This window comes from Podarcis erhardii, assembly GCF_964252035.2.
Source record: "Podarcis erhardii genome assembly, chromosome: 8".
Classification (NCBI taxonomy): domain Eukaryota; kingdom Metazoa; phylum Chordata; class Lepidosauria; order Squamata; family Lacertidae; genus Podarcis; species Podarcis erhardii.
In genome coordinates, this window is record NC_138499.1 from 44,383,219 (window position 1) to 44,407,436 (window position 24,218).

The 24,218-nt window shown below is 41.9% G+C and overlaps 1 protein-coding gene across 14 annotated transcripts in view; it reads left to right on the forward strand.

Moving 5' to 3' along the window:
* Positions 1-24,218, forward strand: part of LOC309348482 (uncharacterized protein) — a 142,688-nt gene that overhangs the window by 32,039 nt on the left and 86,431 nt on the right. For 5 of the 14 annotated variants that reach the window (XM_081873738.1, XM_081873737.1, XM_081873735.1 and 2 more), the window contains 2 exons: positions 16,692-16,773; positions 17,836-17,941. The exons of 4 other annotated variants lie outside the window; for them this stretch is intronic. In XM_081873738.1, the coding sequence (XP_081729864.1) occupies positions 16,713-16,773; positions 17,836-17,941 (167 nt within the window). In that variant the 5' untranslated portion in view covers positions 16,692-16,712. Of the gene's footprint in view, positions 1-11,594; positions 11,676-16,691; positions 16,790-17,835; positions 17,942-24,218 lie in introns of all 14 variants that reach the window. 5 more of the 14 variants (XR_014159402.1, XR_014159405.1, XM_081873736.1 and 2 more) reach the window with 4 other exon arrangements.

Below are 24,218 nucleotides of genomic sequence, written 5' to 3' on the forward strand. Positions count from 1 at the left end.
TGACAAAAAAAGTGAAATGTCAGATTCCTCTTGATTTCTGCTCTTTCTCACAAAGAAAATGAATATAAACATGTTCCCCTGACTCACAGCGTATGAATCAATGTCTTACATGTTCTCTCCATAATTGACACCACTCTAGCTTTCCAGTGCCCAGAAATTAGCATAGGGACTTGGGAGCAAAAGGGAAGAGAAGTCTACAATAAGCAACGTTCTATGGTAAAGGTCACTGGTGTTAAAATGGCTCTGAGTAATACAAATTGACTTGATATTAGCAACCAAGGAAATAAAGGTGGTCTAATAAATAAATGTGCTAGAGTAGCCTGGTTTACAAACATTGTTCTAGTGACATGATGAAGCAAGGCCTCCTTGGCTGTATCCCCAATACAGATCATTCTTAAATAAAATGCAGCAGTTGGTTCTTGGAGCATATATTTAAGATATGTCATCCCCATCAAAAATCACAGTAGCTCAGAGCAAGACTATCCCAGTTTCAATTTGATAGCAAGAGTCCATTAATACAGTGTGTCACTCTATTCATTCCTAATAGTTCCCCTGTGAACTACTTGCTCTGCCAGGCTACAATACAGAACATCTTGATTCAGGCGATTGCGGCTTTTGAATGGACATTTGACAGATGCTCATGAAAGCATTTGTGACCAGAGTCTATCTTTTAAAAGACTGGCATCAGCAACATCAGCCTTCCCAATCCAGGTGCCCTCCAGATTCTTTTGAACTGCAACTCCCAACAGCTGGCTGGGGCTGATGGGAGTTGTAGTCATCAGAACATAGGAAGTTGCCTTATACTGATTTAGATCCTTGGTCTACCTAGCTCAGTGTTGTCTAAACCATGGGTAGGCAAACTAAGGCCCGGGGGCCAGATCCAGCCAAATCGCCTTCTAAATCTGGCCCATGGATGGTCCAGGAATCAGCGTGTTTTTACATGAGTAGAATGTGTCCTTTTATTTAAAATGCATCTCTGGGTTATTTGTGAGGCACAGGAATTCATTCATATATTTTTTTCAAAATACCGTCCAGCCCCCCACAAGGTCTGAGGAACAGTGGACCGGCCCCCTGCTGGAAAAAATTGCTGACCCCTAGTAAACTGACCACTAGGGCCTCATCCTAGCCTTACCTGGAAGTGTCAGGGATTAAACCTGGGACCTGTATCTAATGCAGTTGCCCTGCCACTGTGATGGCCTCTCGTCAAAACAGCTGGAGGGAAGCAGGTTGAGAACAGCTGTCCAAGAGCTTGTGCACAGCAGACACCCTAATTCCATGTCACAGCAGAATGCTTTAAAATCTCATTGGTGTCCATGCATGTGTGTGTATATACATGCACCTGCTTTCCCCCCTGCATAAATGAGTTAATTTGATAAGTTCAAAAAACAAGTTGCCAGTAACACATTTGTTACATCTCAACAACAAATTTACAATATGCCCTCACCTAGAAGCACTCATTATCCTCCTAAAAAGTGGTCATCTGCAGCTGAGTGAGAATTTGTACCCATAGGTAAAGGTAAAGGTACCCCTGCCCATACGGGCCAGTCGTGTCCGACTCTAGGGTTGTGCGCTCATCTCACTTAAGAGGCCAGGATCCAGCACTGTCCGCAGACACTTCCGGGTCACGTGGCCAACGTGACAAAGCTGCTCCACATTTAATCTACTGTGCCACATTGGCTCTCCGGGAAACAAGGTTAGGTGATCAGTGTTCTGCAGACCCACCCAGAAATCAAGGTTAAATCCAAACACTTTTATTGCAATATATCACCATAGCAAATAATAGGACCTTTCCTAGATGGCTGCACAATGAAATGCTACTATATAAACAAAGCACTCCCAAAGTGCCTATAATACCTGAGAAATATGTTGTTTCACTATAAATCCAGCCTGTTGCCTAGAGCAAAAGTTTATGTGGATGCACTCTCAATTCCTCTGCAAAGGGCTTTGACTTTTGGATCTGCATTGTTCTCCTAACCAGGCTTGCAGTTTGGGGGAGCCCCTGGACCTGGCTTTGCTCCTGGATTCTCAGACAGGACTGTAACCAGGTGCTCCCTTCCCTAGCCAAGCACACCCATTTTCCAGAGGGCAGATCTGGTCATATTAGTTTCCGTGAGATTTGGCTGTTTGATAAAGGATACACACAGCAGAAAGAGAGGGGTAGTATTGTTGGCTATTTGCAGTATGGAAGTGCTGCAGAGAGCTTGCTGGGGAGACCATGCATAATAATAATAATAATAATAATAATAATAATAATAATAATAATAATAATAATTTATTATTTATGCCCCGCCCATCTGGCTGGGTTTCCCCAGCCACTCTGGGTGGCTTCCAAAAGAATATTAAAATACTGTGATACATTAAACATTAAAAGCTTCCCTAAACAGGGCTGCCTTCAGCTGTCTTCTAAAAGTCTGGTAGTTGTTGTTCTCTTTGACATTAAAAAGGGACTCAAAAATAACTTAAACAAGGTTTTAATTACAAAAACAAAAACTCCATTTACACTAAATACATCAACAACCAAACCAGACCCAACCACCAACCCATCCTCCAGGGTAATGGGAGAGCTAGGTGCTGCTCCTTATATACTCTACCCAATTGCTGACACAGCTTAATCAATATAACTCAGTAGCACCTGCTATGTTTCACAGCTGTAAAGCTGGGTCTCGTTATTTTGCTCTGGCCCCTTAAAGACATACACATCGGGTGGAACAATGATGAACCTTTACATTTAAAGAAACCATTCAACATTTCCCCTGCGATTCATCATTGTGGAACAAAAACATAAAACATACTTTGTACATGTCTTTCATGTGTAACCTTTGGAAGTGCTTTTGTAAAAATGTCCGCAATTTGATTGTCACCTGGAACATATTCAAATACAATCATTTTGTCAGCAATTAGTTTCTTTACAAATTCTAAGCGTAATCTTAAGACTCTAGTGCGCTGCGTATTGGTCTCTGAACAAAGGATAGCGAGTCCACTCTGGGAATCAAGATAAACTTTTACTGGTAGTGTTACTTGCATCTGTAGGTCTGCAAATACTTGCAGATACCATTCTACATCACGAGTGGCCTGAACGCATGCACATAATTCACTCTGTTGTGGAGAGACAAATAATGTTTTGTGTCTGCGACTTCCATTCAAATGGACAACCGTTATAACAAAACACCATACCAGACACACCCCTGCAATTATTTTGTTCCACTGCATGAGATGCATCACAGAAAATTTCAAAACCTTTGTCAATACTTGATGTGAACTGCAACCTATAATGTTTGGTATGTTTAAGGTACATTACCACCCTCTTAAGAGCAGAGAAACATTGTGTAGTGGGCTTTTCCACAAATTTTGCCAGAAATCTTGAGATTCTTTGAATGAAATTTAGCTTGCCTATAGCAGAACGATACAAAGTTTTGTTAGGAAATGGCTTATCTTCACCTGTAAAGGTGAAGCCACACACCATAGGCGTTTCCTTCCCATTTGCATTTTCTAAACATAGCATTTCAATAAGATCATCAATTTTTGCAGTTTGATGAACCAGAAAAGATCCATTTTTGCCTTTCTCAATTTGCATGGATAAGTAATTTTTAGCTATGCCTAATTCCACCACATCAAATTTCTTCTGTAACTGATACTACCTGTTCATATTCTTGTTTAGTTTTTGTAGAAATTAACACGTCACACATATCTTTGTTACATCTTTGCATCTCCCTTCGACCAGGCATTAGTCACAGGGTTAGGAGGGTCATCAGTTACATAGGTCCATACTTCTCTAGAGGTCAAAAGTGCCTCCACCCGAAAAGGCCACAAACTATAGTTTTCATCTGTCAGCTGTGGGAAGACCAGAGCCTTCTCAGCTTCAGGAACCCGGTCAACCATTCTGGAACTCTTCCAGACCCACAAAAACTACGCTAACAGGAGAAGGAGTTTTCAAACCTTTCTCTGAGTCCAAAAATATGCAGTCATCCACTCAGCAGCTGGGCCCATAACCAAAGATGTTGGCTATTTGCAGTATGGTAGCGCTGCAGAGAGCTTGCTGGGGAGACCATGCATTAAAAAGGGATTCAAAAATAACTTAAACAAGGTTTTAATTACAAAAACAAAAACTCCATTTACACTAAATACATCAACAACCAAACCAGACCCAACCACCAACCCATCCCCCAGGGTAATGGGAGAGCTAGGTGCTGCTCCTTATATACTCTACCCAATTGCTGACACAGCTTAATCAATACAACTCAGCAGCACCTGCTATGTTTCACAGCTGTAAAGCTGGGTCTCGTTATTTTGCTCTGGCCCCTTAAAGACATACACATCGGGTGGAACAATGATGAACCTTTACATTTAAAGAAACCATTCAACAAGTATTACTTGTAAAGAATGTGTACATACCTGCACAGGATCAGAAAATAGAAGTTCTATTGGAAGCACCTAGGTGAGGATAGGAGACAAGAAAAAGTAATGATATTCTGGCAGTAGGCTACAGATCTGAAACTGCTGAGAAGTGGAATCAGAGGGCACTGATGTACAGTGGTACCTCGGGTTAAGAACTTAATTCATTCTGGAGGTCCATTCTTAACCATTCTCTTCTCTTTTTCTTAGCAACTAGGACGTAACTTTACTGTGGTGGGTTTGTCTGAGATCAGTAATCCTATGTGGAGTGTATTACAATAGTCCAGTCTTGAGCTTACACGTGCATAACTCACAATGGCAAGGCTATCCCTTGTCCACAGGCAGATGCAGCTAGCATACACGTCCAAATGGGTAAAAGTCACCCCTAAGCACTTAGGCTTCCAGTGACAATGAGAGATTGAGAAGCACCCCCAAATTGCATGCTTGCTCCTTTCACTATAGTCAGATTGCCCAACTCAGAGTCCTGGGAATCCTTCACCCACTTGCCATGTGTAGTTGGCAGGGGAACATGAAAAGGCATTTTCCATTGCAGAACCTATGTTATATAACCGCCTGCCCTGGGAGATTGGTCTGTCATTCCCTCATTCCTTGAAGACATTTTATTCCAGCAGGCATTTATCCTAGTTGATCACTCCTGACAATCCTTTGTGGATGGTTGTAATTTTTTCTTCTGCCCCATTTGTTTTTTTGTTTTTTTTTTTGTACTGTTTTTAACATTTTTTTTTACTATGTGTAATTTTCACATTAACCATCATGGGCATTTTTCCTAAACTTTAAAAGCAGAATAAGTATCTTCCTTTAAACAGATTTTTTAAAAATCCAAATTATGAGTCCAGATTACTCCACAATATGCTAATTCCCATATAAACCAGGAAGCCAGGCTTTCCATGAGGAGTAATCTAGCTATGTTGGTGTACTAATCTGATCTATAGATTTAGTATTCTGTATTTGTTCAGTTTTATCAATATAATTGTATTGTTGACTTTTATAGTATTCGTTGCTATGATTTTTTTTTAATCATATGCAATATGATTGGCAATCATTGGCAATACAGTGGTGTTTTTTGTGTGCAAATAAATAAATAAACTTCCATCCAATCCATTTACTAGGAGAGGTGAAATCATAGTTTTAGCTGGCACCTCTTTTAAGAAGGCTTAAGTTAATCAAAAACTTTGTCCCAGAAGCCATCTATGGTAGGGTTGCCATATTTCAAAAAGTGAAACTTTTTGGCCAAAGTTGTTGAGGTTTTTTCAAAAAAAAAAAAAAAAAGTGAAGAGATTTTTAAGGGAAATTGACTTCCGGGTTGGCGCCATCGCCGAATGGCGGACTCCCTCCGAGCTCCGGAAGGAGCCGGCTCGGCAGGGGCTGGGTCCTACCGCACCGGCGATGCGGGGACCCTTAAAAACCACGGCCACGGAGGCCGTGGACATGGAGACTCGGCTGGCACCGCTAGCGCCCTCCCGACTTGTGAAGGAGCCTTTTTAAAGGCTACGGATCGGGTGCCGGGGAGAAGCGTGGTGCTTTGAGTCCTCTGCTATCCCTGCCGAGCGAAGCCGCATGCCATCCGGCGGAGAGCGCTGACTTCTTCCATTGAGAATTCGGACTTTCAACAACAACCCGTGAGTAATTTGGAAACCGGGTTTAAAAGGAAAAACAAGAAATTTTTTTTTCGGATTTGATACGAGCGGGGGGGATCTAAAAAGGAAGTCAGTCCCCCTCCCTATTGTAAACCTTCCAAAACAAGGACTGGGAAACCAAGGTCCAAAAAGAATTGTATTGCTGATAAAAATTAAGAATTCCACGATGGGAAACTACAAGAACTGTGCTGGAGGAAGAATTGAGGGAGAAGGAAAACGTAACCCTCCCCCCCGGGAACCGGGGTGACCGAGGAGAGAGCCTGGCGAAAAGCGAAGGAGACTTTGACAGCTGTCAAAGTAGCTGTCAAAGTCGGAAATTCAAAGAGGACTTTAATACGAGGACTTTGCTGGTTAAATTTTGTTATAATTTATTACAACCCATTAAAACTTGGATACAAAATGGCGAAAACATGGATAACAATCGGACTTTTGGACTAGAGAAAACAAAGTTACTATAATCCCCCTAGAGGAGCTTCGGGACATTACAAAGAAGGTCGTAAGTGGAAAAATACCATCGGAATTTTACAGGACTGGTTATCTTCTGGGAAAGCTGCAAAACGGAAACAATATTGTGTCTACAGGGTGTTCAGCTAAAGGAGACAATAGAATTTTCTATTGAAGAAAGGAAGGAACTGAACGCAAGTTTTTGTTCCTGAACAACAATAACCCCTGCAGACTTACTAAATTTCTGAACTAGAACGTTTTAGTAGCGGAACAAGAGGAAACTGGACTACAATTTGGAAAGAACAATGGGGGGAGCGTTGTTATAGATTTGATGCTAAATGGTTTAAAAATTATTCTAAAAATAATTATAAAAAGAAAAAGCCAGCAAGGAGTTGGGGGGAAAATGTGATTTATGGACTTTAAAAATTCCAGGCAGACAACATGGATTGGTGGTCAGGGGGAAACTAAACCGGGGACGGGAGGGGGGGGGGAGAAATAGAATCCAAAGGCTTGTCAACTATCTTTTGAAATGGGTTTCTTTTACTTACTACACTTTTTATTTCTTATTTTCTTATATGTCTATTGTGTGGGGTGTTTTTGATCATTAAAAAAAAGGGAAATTGTGGAATGGAAAGGGGGTGGGCTCTGGGAAAAGAACTTTTGTTTCGTTAGTAAGGGTATTGATGAGGATTGTACAAAGTTAAATTTAAATTCGATTAATGGTTTAAACAAACTAAGTTTTAATTAGAATTGAGAGCTTGTGGAGCCAACAATATGATAGGGGAATATGGTAGGGGTGGGGGAAAGAGGGAGTCCCGGAAAGTGGGTGTATGAAAATAAGGCTTTGAATGTATTCTAATCTTTTCTTTCTGTATTTTTGAAAATCTTAATAAATATTATTTAAAAAAAAAAGATTTTTAAGGGAAATTGCCACATATGACACTGCCAACGGGCGTTGCCATACATATGGATTTCCCCGGACATTTCAGTGATTTCTGCCCAGACACTGCTTCCGAAGGTCAATTGCCAGCTATGTCCGGGAAATTCCAGACGTATGGCAACCCTAATACAGTGGTACCTCAGGTTTCAGACACTTCAGGTTACAGACTCTGCTAACTCAGAAATAGTACCTTGGGTTAAGAACTTTGCTTCAGGATGAGAACAGAAATCACGTGGCGGCAGTGTTGTGGCAGTGGGAGGCCCCATTAGCTAAAGTGGTACCTCAGGTTACGAACAGTTTCAGGTTAAGAACAGACCTCCAGAACGAATTAAGTTCTTAACCCGAGGTACCACTGTACATGGCAAATGTAAATAACATGGATAAAACTCATGATTGTGGCATTTAAGAACAGGAGTTGGGGAGTATTCAACCCAGAAAAGCTCTGCCCAAACATTTTCCTTTCGTTAGGTTAATGTCTGGAGTTCCCCCACTTCTCTTTTTGAAACTACATATAGGTATGTCAGCTTCTCCGATTTACTTTGGTTTATGCAAATAACTACTTTCGTAATTAAATGTATGCTTATCTCCTCCTTGTTACATCAGTTTACAGGATTCGATACGACCCAGGTTTGCATTGATTCATAGCTTTGGTGATACCATCACCCCCAACACACACACACACACACCCTATGAAATCAATGTGAGATGACAGAATGTGGGCTTTGAGATAAAGATGAGTTGGTTGTGGGAGGCAGCATTCTAGGGAGCTGTGCATTGTAGAGTGATTCTGATCTGACCTTTTTTGCCTTATTCTCAAGTGTCAAATGCAATACAGGGCTGTCAAGCAGTCCTTCCCACAGTTATTAAAGAGGTGGACCATTTCTATCTCTGTCCAAATGTGAGTCCCTCTTGCAATTCTTGTGACAGGCTGTCTCCCTTTCCCCCGGTCTACACAAATACATAGTTAAAAGTTAGTCATGCAGTGACTGCAGTGCTTAACTGTCCACAGAAATGACTTTATCCAAACTTCTGCAGTCTCTTCTTAGCATTTTATGAGTTTAGGGGTGAGGGCATAGCAATTATAGTTTAGTTATTTATGTTCATGGATAAAAACAGAGTTATTTATTCTCATCCTCACTGGTCTGCAGCTGTGGTAGTAGAAAATGGGTGTAGGCTGTTTGTGGCGCCAATTTCCTCCACTTTGAAGGCATGCAGGTATGCTTCAGTGATTTTCAAAGGTGTTCTGGGAAAGATCTATTTCTTAGACTGTTTTTTTTTTTTTAATGCTCCTTAGTGGTTCCAGTGTTTAGAAATGACACACAAGCAGTATTCTCTTAATGCTGTGGAAAAGAGCCATGAGCACAGAGAATGGAGGAAGCTTTTATAGGACTCTATTACAGGAACAGGTTTCAAACCTGCACTGTAAAAGTGAGGTAGAAATGTGCTCAAACACACCATTTCCCCAACCGCTAATGCAATAGGATAATGAGTGAGACGGATCAGGTTCAATGGGGAAGGCATTACCAAACCATTCTCAAATGAGAGCCAGATTAGCTTGGTCAACTCTTTTCATCAGAGCCCTAAAAGGAAACTGCAATAAAACTCGTTGAATCAAATGATGAGTCAGGGAAAATGTGCGGAGGAAACAAAGGCAGACTCTTCAGTTGTAGGTGACATATCTCTCTATACTATATTTTTGCAAGAAAAATCGTCATCATGCTGTAGTTTGCATAGCTGCCAGTAGGTGGCCACTCCAACTGCAGTATGACGACAGAACAACAAGCAGGTGAGCAAGCAAGTGCCATAGGTGGCAGGCAGTGCAGGTGAGCTGATGAGGAAGGAGTGATGCTCAAAGGAGAGTAGAAAGTGTTTCAGACAGCGGATTGGCAAACCACTCTCTGAGAAACATACCCCCCACACAATTAAATGTTGCTGGAGCATATTTTAAGGAGGGTGGGAGGCACTTCAGAGATAGGTTTGGCACTCTCTGAAGCATCCCTCACATTAAAAATTGCTGGAGCAGTTTGTGCTCACCCCTCCACTGAACATATTAACATGCTGTGAGGGATGGGCTGCCATATTTGGGGTGAGCTTCACAGGGGAGGGGTAGAAAGCAAGCTAAATGAGGTGGGGTGAGCTGTGGGGGACAGGGTAATAAGGAATGCAGGTTTGGTCAGGTGTAAAGGGAGGGATGCCCAGGGGTGTGTGAGTGAGTGGGGTTGGTGAGTGGAGCAAGCAGGGGTGGGAACGCTTAGTTGTATATAAAATCTTAAACATGACAGATATTGGCAGCTGGCTAATTATCTTATACAGTGGTACCTTGGTATTCAAATGCCTTGGTTCCCAAATGCCAAAAACCCGGAAGTAAGTGTTCTTGTTTTCAAATCAAATCCGTTTATTGTGAGGACCATGCCTGTGCACAAAAATCAACACTACAATAGTTAAAAATATTAAAATTCATTACATACTATGCCAACAAAACCATCTTCCCACAAAATAGAAAAGGAGGGAAAACAGGCAGCGAGTTAAACAGACGATGAAGGGGTCTTTACATTGTCGACCATAAATCTTTCCCTGGCTTTCATGGCCTTCATCACAAAGACCGCTACCACATGGGTAATGTGTGGGTTTGCATCAACTAACAAAAATTTTACTCTATCTTCAGGACTGGTTATAGAGTTGGGTATAATTTGCAGCAATGCGTCTCTAAAGCCCGAGTAAATGGGGCAATAGAGGAAATAATGTGTAAGATCCTTTTTAATTTTCATAAGGCAAGGACATAAACGATGTTCAACTGGGGTTTTTGTGTATCTACCGGTCAGATAAGCAGTTGGCAATGTTTGAAACCGTGCCATGGTGAAAGCTCTCCGAAGGGTGGGATCAGTGATCTCCACCAAGTAGTTGCCACAGGTTTTGACTGCTTTTACTCGTGGGAACCAGTAGGAAAACCCAGAGTTTTTTATCTTGGTGGAGTCCAAAAAGGCATCTTTTTCAAAGATCCATTCCCGAACTTTATCAGGGCTCCACAATTTGAGAGTGTTAAACTCAGGTAGGTTGTATCTGGATAGAATGTCTAGTAGACTTTTATGCCAAGTGGTATTATATTGTAATGATACAAAGGCTTGTTTAGCCAATAGGGTGTTCGGGGCATCTATGAGGTTGGTGAAAAAGCGCAGGAATCTTAAGTGGGCCCTGGCAGACACAGAAGGTAATCCTACTTCCACTCTTAGGAGAGCTGCCGGAGTACTCTGAGGGAGGCCTAGAATTCTTCTGAGATAAAAATTTTGGAAGATTTCAAGCCGTTCTAACAGCTTCTGATTCCATCCCCAGAGTTCTACTCCGTATAACATCTGTGGAATCACTTTTCCAACAAAAGTTTTTAGTGCCGGGGTCACCAGTTGCCCTCCCCTCGAATAAAAAAAGCTGAGCAGAGCACCAGTTGTCTTACATGTTAGAAGGGCTACAGTCTTGAAGTGGGCAAGCCAGCTAGATGTAGCTTGGAAAGTGATACCAAGATATTTAAAGAGGAGACATTGTTCAATTTTGTGTTCATCTAGAGACCATCTAAATGTGTGGCGAGCTCTAGTAAATACCACAATTTTTGTTTTATCATAGTTTATCTTTAGAGAGTTTTGGGAACAATAAGCTGCGAGTCCCTCCAGCATGCTGAGTAGGCCCCTTCGAGTGAGTGCCATGACCGCCATGTCATCAGCATATAGCAGTATATTCAGGTGTTTGCCTTCCAGGGCAGGGGCTGATGACTTATACTTTGCCATATGTTGAACAATGTCGTTTATATAGAAATTAAAGAGGAACGGTGCTAACAAACAGCCCTGTTTAACCCCTTTCCCCAGTGGCAGTGGGTCAGTATAGTTGCCTGACATCCCAGTTCTGATTTTAACTGTGGTGTCTGAATGTAACTCTCTAAGTATTTTGAGAAGTCGTCTATCAATATCTGTTGTTTTCAAATGTTTTCCGGAAGCTGAACGTCTGATGCGGTTGTCAGCAATTGTTTCTGGGGTGCCTGTACCAATCAGAAGCTACACCTTGGTTTTCAAACATTTCAGAAGTCAAATGGACTTCCGGAATGGATTAAGTTTGGTCCTTTTGTTTTTGTGGCTTTTTTGGTTAATTTGTTTTTGTGACTGTGTGGAACCCAGTTCAGCTACTGATTGACTGATTGTGTGACTGCGGAAATGGATAAAAGCCCCCCATCCAAACAATGACTATCATCAGTGCAGGTAAGGAAAGAAAAAATAATTTTTATTTTTTATCATCTACAATAATGTCTTGTTTATTTTATAATATGGTACATTGATTATTGCTTTCATTTTATGGATCAATGGTCTCGTTAGATAGTATAATTCATGTTAAATTGCTGTTTGGGGTTACAGATAGGTAGCTGTGTTGGTCTGCCATGGTCAAAACAAAATAAAAAAATTCCTTCCAGTAGCACCTTAAAGACCAACTGAGTTAGTTCTAGGTATGAGCTTTCGTGTGCATGCACACTTCTTCAGATACTTTTCGTGCATGCACACGAAAGCTCATACCTAGAACTAACTCAGTTGGTCTTTAAGGTGCTACTGGAAGGAAAAAGGTATCTGAAGAAGTGTGCATGCACACGAAAGCTCATACCTAGAACTAACTCAGTTGGTCTTTAAGGTGCTACTGGAAGGAATTTTTTTATTTTGCTGTTTGGGGGTTTGTTTTTAAAAGTCTGGAATGGATTAATCCCTTTTGCATTACTTTCTATGGGAAAGCGCGTCTTGGTTTTGGAACACTTTGGTTTTGGAATGGACTTCTGGAATGGATTAAATTTGAGAACCAAGGTACCACTGTACAAGGTTTCCTGCTTTATTGCACAATTACCCAAAAGAGATAATTGTGCAATTGAATAGATGGCACCGTTCCTGTAAGAAACATGGAACCTACTTCCAAGGAAGGCTGCCCAAAGCATCCACCTCAAATGGGTTGTGCTTTCTCATTTGCCTGAGAAACTCAGTGCACAGTTTAAGCACCAACAAAATGTGCAAGGTCATTCACAGAGTCCACTTCTGCTGCCTCACCTACCCACTTTCCCTTCCCTCTGAGGGCCCAGCAACTTACTGGGAGAAGGAGGGAAAGGCAATGGGGCTGATATGGATGTTCCTCCTCCCCAGCAAAGCATATGTTCTCAACAAGGAGATGAGTAGGGCCCTGTCCCCAGAATCCCCTGGGGAATGAAATGGTGCTATTCACATCCATTTCTGCTTGGGAGAAAGCTCTCTTGTATCTTTTTTTGTGTGCCCCATTCAAGGGTGGCAAAATGGGGAGACACTTTTCTTTGAGGGGGTTTTTTGGGGGGACACAAATATAATGAACTTCTTGCTGCCAGCTTCAGCAGCGGCCAGGGAAGAAAAGAGAGATAATTGTAGTGAACTACTTCTTTTATTTTCCTCTGTGTCCATGATGCTGTAGGAGACTCTTTCATTGCTCCCTCCACCACAGGTTAAAGTGAAGAGAAAGCTCTTTGCTGCATCAATTACGGCTGTTATTCTTCCACTAGAACAGGGCTGGGCAACCTGTGGCTCTGCATATGTTGTTGGACTCCAGCTTCTTCTGGCCCCAGACAACATGGCCAATGGTCAGGGATGGTGGGAGTTGGAGTACATCAACATAATGAGTGGGAGGGATTGGTTCCCGAACCCTTCCTTAGAGCATTACTATGTAAAGACATAGTGACATTCCAGGGGAGGATAATCAGAAGGGGTTCTTTTGCTGCTACCGCTAAAGGTGGCAAAGTGTAAAAAATAACCAAAATGGAAAAGTAGCACCAAAATGGTTTGTTACATTCATGCACCCTCCTTTCCCCCTCAAAAGCTACCTCTCCAATTTGGGCAGTCCTTTCTGCACCCAGAAACATTCCACCCATGGACCAAAATTGTGCCTGCATACTTTTCACTCTGATCAAAATGCCACAGTTTATCAAAAAGCAGAAATAAACAAACATTCCTATGTTAGCAAAGCTTGGGAAGAACTGTTCTTCCATCGCTTCTCTGACATTTTTTCTTTCCATTTGTAGAAAAATTCCTCATGAACAGTAGGCATTCTGTACACAGAGAATCCAATAGCTTGAAGAATTTTGTTTGCATTTTCTTAAGGACAGGCTTTCACACACATACCTAGCAGGTTTTGAAAGGAAAGAAAACAGCACCCTGGAACCCATTTATTTAAAAGCAATTCACTTAGCTAGAAGTGTGCTTTATTTCAGCTGATGTTATTAAAGATGCTAGTTTTTGAAGAGCTTTTTCTTTGAAAACCTGCACTTGCTTTCTGCTGAGGGAAGTCATAACCCTCCTGTTTATGGCACATCATTCTAGTGCTGCAGAAATAATTGCATTGCCAACAATGCTGAAGGGATCAGGAAGAGGATGACCTTTTTAATGCACCGAATACCCATTTGTAGAACAAGGGCAGGCTGTCAAAGTAGAGCCATTAGAATCTGCTCGTTGCACCAGTGTGCTTCATCCTGTTTTCTAATTCAGTGCGCTCAAAGCTGCATTTTGGAAAGCCCACTTTGAGGCTCCCATGTGCCTGAGCTCTCAAAAGTATGAAAACAAAGCAATTATACTATTAGAATGGGGATGGAAATTTCAGATAAGCCCCCTTTAGTCTTTCATTTCATGAAGTTTCTCCATTTCAAAGACATTCAACACTAGCTGTGGATTGAAATCTTGGGACATCAGCCATCAAAGGATGAAGTGTATATATGAATTAACCACAAATCTCTATATTATATCAGTGTTTCCCAACTGGTGTTCCGCGGCACACTAGTGTGCCGCGAGACGTTGCCTGGTGTGCCGCGGAAAAAATTTAAAAATTCGAAAGATATCCGGAGAGGCGGCCTTCGGGCGAGTTTTAATTTTAATTTTCCTTCTCCCACTTAATGCCCCACGCTCGCCCGAGCAGCCTGCAGTCCTCGGTAACCACGGCGACCCGAGGGAGGGGAGGGAACAGGGAAGTCGAGGGCAGCGGCAAGCTGCGATGACGTCAGTGGGCCGCGCCGCCTCGCCCTGGCACGGTGTGAGAGCCCCGGCTAGTGGCGCGAGCTTCGGAATAAGTGGGATCCACGTGAGCGAGACCGAGATCGCGGGTAAGGAGCTCAGCCCTGGGCAGGAGGAAGCGGGGCCGCGCGTGCGGGCCACATCCCCACAGAGAGCGAGCCTCCCCCGGCCCACCACTCCGGGCAGGTCCACTCGCATGAGGGGGCAGCGATGGCGACGGCCGGCAGCTTGCCTGCAATGCCATCCCTCGAGCAGGCGAGGAGCCCGGAGGCTACCAGATGCGAGTCCTCTTTCCCACCCTGCTCGGGAGTCCAGAGCACTTGGTCGCATTCAGGATCTAGAGTGGGGAAGCGGGGCTTGTGTCTGGGCTGGACACATTGGGCTGCCTGTGCCGCTCGACCTGCGGGGAGAAATCAGGGTGGGAGTCACGACCGTGAGGCAGGGCTGCCAAGTGTGGCAGAAGAGGACACGGCCGTTGCACCTGTCCTTAGGTAGGAGCTTCTTCCGTGTCGACCTGCTGCCCTAAATTCTTGGCTTTTTTCTTGGCTTTTTGGCGGTTGGCACAGAAGGAAGGCAAGGGGGAGGGGAAAAAATTGAAACTTACACTTTCGTGCGTCCCTCCCGGCGTGACGCTGCGCGCTGACGTCACGGGGCTGTAATGGTGGTGTGCCTCGAGATTTTTTTCATGAAACAAGTGTGCCTTTGCCCAAAAAAGGTTGGGAAACACTGTATTATATGTTGCTGCTGCTGCTATTATTATTGTTATTTTGTATTCATCACCTTAATGGCCAGATAGCAACTCACAGCAAAAATATCAAACAGGTACAAAATATTCCATTAATATTAAAACAAACAAGCAAAACTAATTATATCTTTTTTTAAATAAAAAAAAGTTCTAAAACCTCACCAACCCCATAGCATCACAGGATCATCTTAAAGCATACAGCCAGCAGATACCCCCAGAAAAATTAACAATGAAAGTACAAAGCATCTCAGTGCAAGAGAGATCTCCTTCAGAAGAGCATTCAGGGGGCTACTGAAAAGTCTCTCTCTCTTGTAGTCACCCTCTACACTTCTGCTAGAAGGGGGAATTTGATGAAGGGTCTTCAGGGGGGCATCCCACGGGGTTTTGGGGTCCCAATCTCCAAATTATTTTTACTGTAAACATATGCAACCCAGTACAGCTGAGTCAGAATGGGCATGATATGTTCAGCATGGCTGATGCCACTCAAGAGTATGGCTGCTAACTCTTATACCAGCTGCAGTTTCAAGACCACATATAAAAGAAACCCAATGCTTAGTGCACTGCAGTAATCTAACCTCGAAGTCATCAGAGCATAGACAACATCCACATTCAGATAGAAAGTAGCTGTCCCACCAGCTGAAATTGGCAGACGACACTCTGTACCAAAAAGGTCACTTATGTCTCCTGTGACACTAATGGATCCAGGAGCACCCGCAAGCTATGAACCTGCTCCTTCATGAGGAGTGTGATCCTAACTGGAATTGACTGAGCATCACCTTTCAAAAAAAATCAAGCTGTGTCTGCACTCCAAATTCTTCCATTGCAGCTTAAGCTTGAATTTTCCCACACCTGCCTTTATATGACACCAGGCATAGGAAACATAAGCATAGTTGAATCCAAACAACCTGGCAGGCTTATGTGGTATAGGTTCCTCACCTCTGACATATCCAAGCAGAGGAAACATTCATCAACAGTTTCTCCATCCAGTCCGGGTTTACCTTTTGTTTATTGACCCTCATCCAGTCCATCACCATGGTTAGTTCATAGTTCAGCAGGTCCACTACCCCACTTGCTTGCAGTGCAAAGGACATGTTAGTACTATGCTGAACCCCTCCTACCATTCTCATTAAAGCTTTCCATTCTCAGTAGAAAGTCTTTGCTCTTGACAGAGTCAAGTGCCTGAATTTTTCCTGCATCTTTCACAAAGAAGGGGCTTCTATGCCTGCACAATTATTTCAATTCTGAACAAAATGAAAAGTTATTGGTTGATTCAACTGGGAAAGCATTCCAAGACTTCAGAAAATGAACTCTGGTGAGGCTACACTTTCTTAGTCAGCTGCCTACTTTGTATCTATTTCTTAGCTCCTTATCTCTCAGCTTTCCTGTATCCCAGGATGTCTCCACAGTTTCAGTAGTTCTGCGTGAGTTTTTAACCTCAGCCAAACTGATAGCTTTCTCTTTCCTTACAGAATTTGGATGGCAAACAGTCTATGACCAGCAGAACATTTGGAGCCATCATGCGAGCCCCTGTCAGATACTTCACTCCCATAGGTACAATACAGTAAAGGTAGACAATCATTTGCTACTTCAGGATCTCTCTCTTTGTTTTTATTCACACACACACACAATAATCACATTATCTATGTGAGGGAGAGGACACTGGACTACAGCTGTTTCCATCCTTGACTATTGGTCATGTTGGCTGGGGTTGATAAAAGCTAAGAACATTTGGAGGCCTACACCCTGATGTTTCCCACCCCTGATCTATCTACTAAACTATTTGTTGACCTCTTGCCCAAATGCACCTGGCCATTAGGTGTGGAGACATGCATTAACCAAATCTGTGCAAAGAGGATTCTCCTCTGAACTTGTTTCAACAAACTGTTAGGATGTTACATCTCCTACAGTGCTCCACGTTGACTGCCTGCATCTCAAAATGGTGCTATTGTGCTTTGCATCCACTAATCACCGCTGGACAGCTGCTTCTCCCAGCATGTCAGCCACCTTTAGGCTGATCTGGCGCACGGATAAAGAAAGAGCACCACATGCTGGCCCCTGTAGTCTCCACAGGTAGCACCTCCACATTAAAGATGAATGTTCCTGCAATCTGCTCTGTTTTATGCTACGCTGATGTGGCAATGGAGGTGGGCAAATTGCCAAAATAGCTTCCATCAGAGCCCCAATTTGGAGGGAGCAAGTTGCTTGATTGACTTCCTTTTCTCTAGTACAATAAAGGAAAAGCCAATGAAACAGAATACCTTCGGCTATTTTCACCAGTTGGTTTTTGCATTTCCCACATCTGTAAATCGAATGAGAAAACTACAATGACTCGAAAGTACATTCAAGTTAAAAATAGCTCCGTTCTTCTTTCTGTCAGGCTTTAACAGCATTTAGAAGTGCTAGACAGGCACAAGACATCTGCAACATATTCACATAGTATAACTTGAGAAAATGCCCTTAGATTTGGCCCCATATATTGAGAATCAAGCTAGATTCAGTCATTGTATTTTTTGAAAATGCAAGAGCAATTCTAAGGCTCATACACAAGGGTAAAACAAACTTAGAGAATTAATGGTTTGCCACTAAAGTCAATATATCTGGATATTTTTACAGTTCGGCGTATTATTTATTATGTGGATGCTTGCATCAATAGAGGCCAATACAGCAAGACTGTCAGAGATGCAACCTTTGGGGGAAAGGAACTTACATTCCCTTCCAGGTAAAGAAAAGAAACTATCTTTCTCATCTTCAGCAATTGAAGATTCTTTTGCCAATATGATATCAATATTTTAAAATCATTTTTTTAACTGGTCATCTTGCAACAGGAGCAAATCTGTGGCCCATATGCTGGATCCTTACAACAAGTGGACTTCATGGGGCTTGTCATGTCTTGAAATCTAGAAATACAAGATCAGATGTTGGTCATGATCCAAAAGAAAAATAATCCATGCACTGGGTCCCTGAATGCATACCTGATCACTCTCCACTATATACACCCTGGAACGAATGGATAAATACAATTACGTTTACCCACTGAATGACATCTATATTTGCAAAACATGGTGCCTAAATAAGACCTCAATGTATTATTGAAAGTGGAAATTATTTGTAGGGTTGCCATAAGTCGAGATTTTCCTGGACATATCCGGAATACTGCAGTCGGCAGCAGTGTGTGGGCAAAATTCGGTTACATGTCCAGGTAAATCCAGATATATGGCAGCCCATCAGCCCATGTCAAGCAATAGTTCTAGCATCCTTTGTTGGGAATTAACCCATTTATACTCTAGGAATAAGATGGAACCCTGGTAGAGTTTCCTTCTGAAAAATATTGGTGGAGGGGACAGAGTGCAGAACAAATGAATAAGCAGTGCCATTTTCACACGATGCTTAGTCTGGCTTCACAAAATGCCTCACTTTAAAAATAAGCCATAGGTTTCAGCCATAGATATTGTGAAAGTGAGACAAAATGTCTCACATTAAAAATAAGCCATAGTTTTCAGCCTTAGATATTGAACTTGAAGTTGTCCTCAGCAGCCTGCCTTAGGTCTTTTTTTAATACAACTTTTTTTAATACAACTGGTGGCAACGTCTTAGCGGATTAGCGCTATTAGCGGTTTAGCGGCTTTTAGCGGCTTTTAGCGGCTTATCGGATAAGCAGCTTAGCGGCTTAGAAAAAGGGGGGGGGAGGGAAAAAAAACCACAGGAACTCGCAAGACATTTTCGTCTTGCAAAGCAAGCCCATAGGAAATTCATTTTGCGAAGCACCTCCAAAACGGAAAACTCTTTCGTCTAGCGAGTTTTCCGTCTTGCGAAGCATTCATCTTGCAGGGCACCGCTGTATATAGTTGTTGTTTAGTCTTTTAGTCGTGTTTGACTCTTCGTGACCCCATGGACCAGAGCACGCCAGGCACTCCTGTCTTCCACTGCCTTCCGCCGTTTGTTCAAACTCATGCTGGATAGCTTCGAGAACACTGTCCAACTATCTCGTCCTCTGTTGTTCCCTTCTCCTTGTGCCCTCAATCTTTCCCAACATCAGGGTCTTTTCCAAGGAGTCTTCTCTTCTCATGAAGTGGCCACAGTATTGGAGCTTCAGGTTCAGGATCTGTCCTTCCAGTGAGCACTCAGGGCTGATTTCCTTAAGAATGGATATGTTTGATCTTCTTGCAGTCCATGGGATTCTCAAGAGTCTCCTCCAGCACCATAATTCAAAAGCATCAATTCTTCAGCGATCAGCCTTCCTCATGGTCCAGCTCTCACTTCCATACATCACTACTGGGAAAACCATAGCTTTAACTATACGGACCTTTGTTGGTAAGGTGATGTCTCTGCTTTTTAAGATGCTGTCTAGGTTTGTCATTGCTTTTCTCCCAAGAAGCAGGCATCTTTTAATTTTGTGACTGCTGTCACCATTTGCAGTGATCATGGAGCCCAAGAAAGTAAAATCTCTCACTGCCTCCATTTCTTCCCCTTCCATTTGCCAGGAGGTGATGGGCCCAGTGGCCATGATCTTAGTTTTTTTTATATTGAGCTTCAGACCATATTTTGCACTCTCCTCTTTCACCCTCATTAAAAGGTTCTTTAATTCCTCCTCACTTTCTGCCATCAAGGTTGTGTCATCTGCATATCTGAGGTTGTTGATATTTCTTCCGGCAATCTTAATTCCGGCTAGGGATTCATCCAGCCCAGCATTTTGTATGATGAATTCTACATATAAGTAAATAAGCAGGGAGACAATATACAATATACAGGGAGACAATATACAGCCTTGTCGTACTCCTTTCCCAATTTTGAACCAATCAGTTGTTCCATATCCAGTTCTAACTATAGCTTCTTATCCCACATAGAGATTTCTCAGGAGACAGATGAGGTGATCAGGCACTCCCATTTCTTTAAGAACTTGCCATAGTTTGCTGTGGTCGACACAGTCAAAGGCTTTTGCATAGTCAATGAAGCAGAAGTAGATGTTTTTCTGGAACTCTCTAGCTTTCTCCATAATCCAGCGCATGTTTGCAATTTGGTCTCTGGTTCCTCTGCCCCTTCGAAATCCAGCTTTCACCTCTGGGACTTCTAGGTCCACATACTGCTTAAGCCTGCCCTGTAGAATTTTAAGCATAACCTTGCTTGCATGCAATTGTGCGGTAGTTGGAGCATTCTTTGGCATTGCCCTTCTTTGGGATTGGGATGTAGACTGATCTTCTCCAATCCTCTGGCCACTGCTGAGTTTTCCAAATTTGCTGCCATATTGAGTGTAGCAGCTTAACAGCATCATCTTTTAAAATTTTAAATAGTTCAGCTGGAATATCATCACTTCCACTGGCCTTGTTATTAGCAGTGCTTTCTAATGCCCATTTGACTTCACTCTCCAGGATGTCTGGCTCAAGGTCAGCAACCACACTACCTGCGGTGTACGAGACATCCATTTCTTTCTGGTATAGTTCCTCTGTGTATTCTTGCCACCTCTTCTTGATGTCTTCTGCTTCTGTTAGGTCCTTACCACTTTTTGGACACATATATTAGGGTTTGCTATTGTATTGCTAGTTAAACAATAACTTATGTATAACAAAAAAGTGAAGATTTGCAGAAATATGAATATAAAGAGAACTTCCCATGAAACAGTTATATCAGCTAGACAACCATTCTCATAGTCACAATCAAATACATTTCAAGCATTTTGTGTTCAAGTGCTCAAAAAGAAAATTAAATCTCCAGATCATCTGTAGCATTTTCATGAAGGTAAGTGTTATTTTGGTATACAAAACAAAAACTTTAAGCATCTGAAGGTATCGAGACAAACATTTTGTATCACTTAAGTATTTCCCCCTCGTATTATAAACCAAACACATTTTATTGTGAGGGAAGGATTAAATAAAACCTGAAAAGTGCAGCTACGTTATTAACTCAGTGTAATCCAAGCTACAGAGAACCAATTTGTTGGAATGACAAGCTAAACGTTTGGCAACAAATGGATTTGTATTTCAGCGTAGGGGAAATTAAGGAGATTTTGTTCCTTCAGAGTATGGGGCTAATGCAAGCAGGATAGCCATTCTTGTGAGACAGTGAAATGCCTTTGTGGTGACATGAAACCTCATATAGAAACATTGTATATGTATTTCTTATGCCCCAGGGTTCAATTTCTACTTTAGTGGGATCAAGATTTGAAATCACTAAAAACTGAAGTTTCAATTTTGTTTATCCAACCTGCAGGGTATAAAAGTGCTTACAAAGGAAACATATAGCCAAGATTTTGAGTTATGATTATTTCTTTCTTTTCTGCACGGACAACCTTTACTTTAAATAGGGCTTTAAAAATATACAGTAAACTCGGAGTCTTAAAAAAATATATATATTACAGCAGTAAGTGAGAATTTCACTTTCTTCACCCTTGTAAGGAGGATTAAAAATAATAATTCTCAGTCTAAAGATCTGTCCTTAGCCCTTCTGGCGATCTTATCTGAGTCTTCATCATCATTAACAGTCCTTGGAAAGAGGTGTTAAATTTGCTAAAACAGAGAAGTGTGCATGTGGAACGAAGGCAGCTGAATAACACTTCATATCTAGTGGCTTCATATATAGGCTAATAATGGGTAAATCCTTTTTTAAAAAAAAACCAGAATTTGACATGCAATGTTCAAAAATATATAGAGAAAAATAAATAACATGTTTTTCGTTAAGAAGTATATTTGTGCCAACATCAGTTCAGCACCAGTAGAGCGAACCATTATTTCTGTGTAATGGAAGGTAGACAGTTCCTTATGGCAGGGAAAGTGTGGCATGTCATGGACAATATCCAGTAGATGCCTGTGTAACTCATACAATCAAATTATACCAGATTCCGCTCACAGTCACAAGAAATGCTCAACTATGTGGGGGTCCAGCAACAAAGGATTGGTTGTTGAGGTATACATTGCCTTCACAACATAAGCCCTGCTCGGGCCTTATGCTCATGGGAAAAGCCAACATTTGAGCTAGGCCACACCAATTAGCCTCAGCCCCAGGGCCACACAGACACCAGTCCTTCCGCATAGCATCTGCATATAAAGCATGAATTTCTGCAGAGAGCAAGACTTTGTGTATTTGTCTGTACACGTGAAATCCCATCCCTGCACACATTTGTGCTGTATGCACAAACTCGAGAGAATGAGACAAGTTGATATATGCTTTGTGGCAGGTGGGACTATTCAGTGAAGCCTAGCTCATGCTCTGATCTTACCTATGCCTAACACCTGAAGTGGTCTATTAATGTTCATGTGTGCATCTCCTGAAATTGTTAAATAGCTGTGTGTGTAATATTTTCAAATAATCTAACTAGGGTGAGCCAGACTCTGGCACCATCCGCAGCTTTTTCATCAGCAAAATTGTCAGTCTGTTGTTTCCAACCACTGCCAATCCAACTGTTCCCTTCCTTTTTCTCACAGCCATCATACTGCCCCCTGCACTTAGTTGCCCTCCATCCTTGGAGGCTGGGCTAAAGTGGCTTCAAGATGTGTCAGACATGAACACTACATGCAGACTTTCTAGTTCTAGACTTCTAGAAGACAATGTCACTTGGGAAAAGTGGTCTGCCCTAGCCTAGAGCATCTACTTTAGAGGCCTATGGGCAATGCACAAACCCAGCAACATTTTAGAGGAGATTTGTGCTTTCATGGCTGCAGGAAGAGGCTAGAGATGGATAAATGCCTAGAGGAAGCATAGTTGCCATTCAAGATGGGCACTTCAGCCTACACTAAGATCAGGTTAACCTTGATTTTCATGAATTTAAGCAGTTTTAATACTTTGGCTTACATTTGTGGGTCTCAGGTTCTTAACTTGAGGGATAAAGTTTGAATCCTACAGATCCTATTGCCATCTTTTTCACTTCAGTGTGTGATCTTCTACAAGTGACATTCATTGTTCAGAAGGGTTTTTTCCCCCTCTCACTGATCTAAAAAAACACCTCTCTTATCCTTTGAAACCTGCAGTTTGACTTCCAATATGTAGCTGCAATGCACCTGAATACTTATATTTTCTGATTCTCAAATATGCTTTCCCTACAAATCCTGATTTCCCACAGTCCTTTAGATTGTGAACCCCACCAAAAAATCAAACTTATGAGTTGCATCATCATCATCATCATTTTACATTGGTTACCCAATAACATAGTTTGCTAGATGGCTTATAAAGATAAATAAAATAAAATATAATTTTAAAAATTAAGGTTTTAAAACAATGGCAAAGGTATATGTGTGATTAACTAATCTGATAAGGTATGTTGTAAAGCTACCACCATACATTATGGAGGTGACCATGTTGTACCATGAGAAACATGTCTGGGTATCACACCAACATCCCAAACCAATATAGAGTCCCAATCTGTGAGTTTGATTCAGGGTTATGTTGCCACCACCAACATGTGACTTTTACATACAGTTGACCCTTATGATCTGGTAATACTGCATTATTGATACCAGAAACTATGGACAACCCAGAGAATATGTACATTATCTACATAATTAATACTGTCTTGGAAGTCTGTACTCTAGTGTCTTAACCCTAACCCTAATGCTTATCCATGACACAAGGGCAACTAAGCTGAAATTGCATTTGTAGAAGAAAGTAACATATAATATTTATATCAAATATGAGATATTCTCTAAAGTGAAACCAGAGTAGGCAGATATTACATCTGAAGGACACAGGTAACTTGCATTTCTGATTGGGTTCCTCACAGTTCCTTTCAATTACAGATGGGTAGCCGTGTTGGTCTGCCATAGTCAAAACAAAATAAAAAAATAAAAAAATTCCTTCCAGTAGCACCTTAAAATAAAAAAATTCCTTCCAGTAGCACCTTAAAGACCAACTAAGTTAGTTCTAGGTATGAGCTTTCGTGTGCATGCACACTTCTTCAGATACCTTTTTCCTTCCAGTAGCACCTTAAAGACCAACTGAGTTAGTTCTAGGTATGAGCTTTCGTGTGCATGCACGAAAAGTATCTGAAGAAGTGTGCATGCACACGAAAG